At 41.2% G+C, this 3,177-nt stretch overlaps 1 protein-coding gene across 1 annotated transcript in view; it reads left to right on the top strand.

The window, feature by feature from the left end:
- myo9b (myosin IXB) overlaps positions 1–3,177 on the top strand; it is a gene marked incomplete at its 5' end in the record, with an annotated part of 34,060 nt that overhangs the window by 8,940 nt on the left and 21,943 nt on the right. Inside the window, one exon of the mRNA XM_020612994.1 lies at positions 2,020–2,114. Within this exon, the coding sequence (XP_020468650.1) occupies positions 2,020–2,114 (95 nt within the window). The remainder of the gene's footprint in view (positions 1–2,019; positions 2,115–3,177) is intronic.

Here is a 3,177-nt window from a genome sequence, read left to right as displayed (position 1 = left end):
GCCAATCAGATCATCTGCTGCTGGGCATGTTGGAATACGAATAATGCTGTGACATGTTTAGCATTCCCTCCATGCTGCAGCATCATGAGCTTTGCAGAGATTTCCCAGGGTGTTGTCCTCTTGGCTGCCAGGATTCTGGAGGGGGGAGGGTGATCAGAACAGTACTGGGCATAGCAGGTAGCATTGAACAGCGAGCTACTTTTGGAAAATTAGCACCAAAACACACTTAACTGAGCCTCAAACCTCTAGCCAAAGTGATGGCATTGTACTTTGTAAACATGGGTAACACCTGCATTAATAAATGTACAGTTGTCCATGCCATTTATACCAGAGGAAAAGCTAAATAACTGAAACACCTCTCTGTGTCTACTGCAGTACAAACTACAGCCTCCAAAATGACCACACAATCAACACCTCTCTAAAACCGTTCCAACAGAAACTGAACATTATAATCTTCATGAAGGAAAGATTTGTTGCTGAACTGTAGAATGCAGTAGTTTTTTTGGTTACTGTAAGGATTATAATATGTGGGGTATTCACACACATAGAAAAATGTCTGGTTAGCTGACTATTTTGGTAGTTGTTTAGAGCAATGTGATGGCATTTTTCATTATTGTCAGAAGTTTTAAAAACCATTTGAGTAGTATAGTATATGTAGTATAACATTTTTCTGTATTGAATAACCTACTTGTAACTCAAGTACATTTTTGTGATAATACTTAGCATTTTCAATGCAGGACTTTTACTTGTAACAGAGTACTGTTAAGTCAAGAATGTGAATACTTCATCTGCTACTGGTGCTAACATGCAAAATAATGTGCTTCACTTATAGAACATCTTTTTTTTCTTTCTCATGCTTAGAATTCTGTTTCTCCTTTAGTCAGTCTAGTCCAGCTCAGTCAACTGGCACAGTCAATTGCAATAAAAAACAAATACCCCTCTCTTTTCATTCCTTTAAGGTTCATTGAAGCTGATAATAACAGTAATTGTGTAATACCATAATACTGTGATATTTTCTGAGACAGTCATCATACCATTGCAGTGTTAGTGCTTGAGCAAAGTTGATGATAATAGGTCAGTGGTTCATCCTTAAGAATCTTAATCAAACCCTCTAAGCGTGTGTGTGTGTGTGTGTGTGTGTGTGTGTGTGTGTGTGTGTGTGTGTTTATTTGTTTGTGCCCTCTAGCTCTAATAAGCCCCAACATCCCTATGTCAAATTCACTCTGCTCTGCTTTTGAAGACACAATGTGGCTCCTATTTAACATGCACTGAGTCAGCTTCCCCTGTGGTGGCCTGGAGCTGAGTGTGTGTATTTGTCTATCTGTAACCATGCGAGCATGTGCATGAGAAGAAAAGAGTACTATTCTGTTAATGCATCAGTCCAATAAACAGAAAACCCTCAGTGAAGCTTGGTGACTGGGCTTTGTGTGCCTCTGGCTAGGTTAGCCTGGAGAGAAACCCTGGTCCATCGTGATCCTGTTTCTGGTGTGATACTGCTATACGAACCTAATCTCTACTTATGATCATGTGACTTATGCTGTCTCTTTCTCTCACACACATAGTCCCACCCCCTTCTGTGGTCTCAGCTGCTGCTTAAAAACACGTTTTACCCCCTGGACTGTCGAGTGTCTTTGTTGTCATGGTTAATTCAGTCGGGGCACTGATAGATGTGGTGACTTGAAGGTGTGCTCCCCACTTTTGTTGGTGCACTCACTAGTATAGCCATATTCTATAAATTTGAGACTCAGTGCCATTCATAGTTTTGTTCAGAACAGAAAAACAGTTTGGGGGCACTGTAAAAAAAAAAATAAATAAAAAAAAAACATGCTAATGCATCTTTAAGGCAAGTAGTTAAAAACAAGCCTGACGTGTGCTCAGGCACATAACTCTCTGCTCTGAAACTGTGCTCTGTCTCTGTCTTGCTTTTGCATTTTATTTCCTTGCTGCATTGATAAGAGTTGTTGGTTGATTTGGTAATGCCCTGTGTTTTTGTCTCCTCTCCTTGTTTTCCTTTGTCAGGCTTTTGGGAACGCGAAGACAGCGCACAACAACAACTCCAGCCGCTTTGGTAAATTCATCCAGGTTAATTATCTGGACAATGGAGTGGTCAGAGGGTGAGTAATTGATACCAGCTGTACATGTGTATTTTTGCAGCCAACTGTTCTCAGCAAGGTCTCTCACAAAGCCAGATCAAGCCATGTTGCCTTAATCTGTTGTACGACACCATACAAGGACATTTAAATGATCACGTTTGTTTTTTTGTACCCTCCTTCTGTTGTTCGTCATCAGGGTCTTCTACCTGTCTTTTCGATAACATCTTCCTCTTTGCTCTTTTTCTGGCTAGTCATGTGGTTCCCCTTCTGTGCAGTGTGTGTGTGAGAACTGAAACTTTCAACCAGTAGCATGTCCTTCCTTTTTTGTAGCAGACTCTGGTTAGGAGCTGCATCAAAGTCTCGTCAGCTGTGCCACTTCCTCATCAGGAGAGGGGAACAGCTGCTCTATACAGTGTCTGAAAAAGACATGTTGTGCTCAAATAGTGGAAGAGTCTAAATCTTAAGGGCTGCAGAGAACAACGATATGAGGATGAGATTTCTCACAACGGTGTATATACAGTATATGTGATTTGAATCATATAAATGGGGACAGCTGCCCAGTGCCACAGCAATTGGAGTTTTCTGTGCTACAAAGTTGAATTCCTTAAACATGAAAATGTGTAAAACTTAAGAACTAAAACACTTCAGTAGTTAACCACTGTTGTATGTGCTAGTGTAACCTTCTGCTTCACAGCAGGAAAGTTTTCAGAGGACCATCACAGCTCTGCTCTGTTGACTTAACAAAGGATGCCTCTCTGTCTCTCCATCTCCACTGGCAGCCATTCAGACAGTCAATAGAAGAGATTAACAAAGGGAAGACTGCTGTTGGCTTTGCTCTGCTTTCTGAGCAGACTCACTAACTGACAGGTGGGGTGGTTTTATCCTCTCCCTCTCTCTCACTGTGGCCCTCACTGGGATCTGAGCGAGATGGAGCAGAATCAGGAAAAGCTGAAATGTGAAAAGGAGGTGGTGTGTGAGTAAAAGGTGTCTGAGAGCTAACATGTGTTGTAGATACAGTATGTGTTATAAGACTTTTCTTCCCCATTTGGAATATTGTGACTGATATATTGTATAGCCAGTATGT

The sequence above is a fragment of the Monopterus albus genome, unplaced genomic scaffold (genome assembly GCF_001952655.1).
Source record: "Monopterus albus unplaced genomic scaffold, M_albus_1.0 scaffold129.1, whole genome shotgun sequence".
Taxonomy (NCBI): Eukaryota; Metazoa; Chordata; class Actinopteri; order Synbranchiformes; family Synbranchidae; genus Monopterus; species Monopterus albus.
Note: the sequence above shows the minus strand (reverse complement) of the source record. Positions and strands in the feature narration are given on the sequence as shown.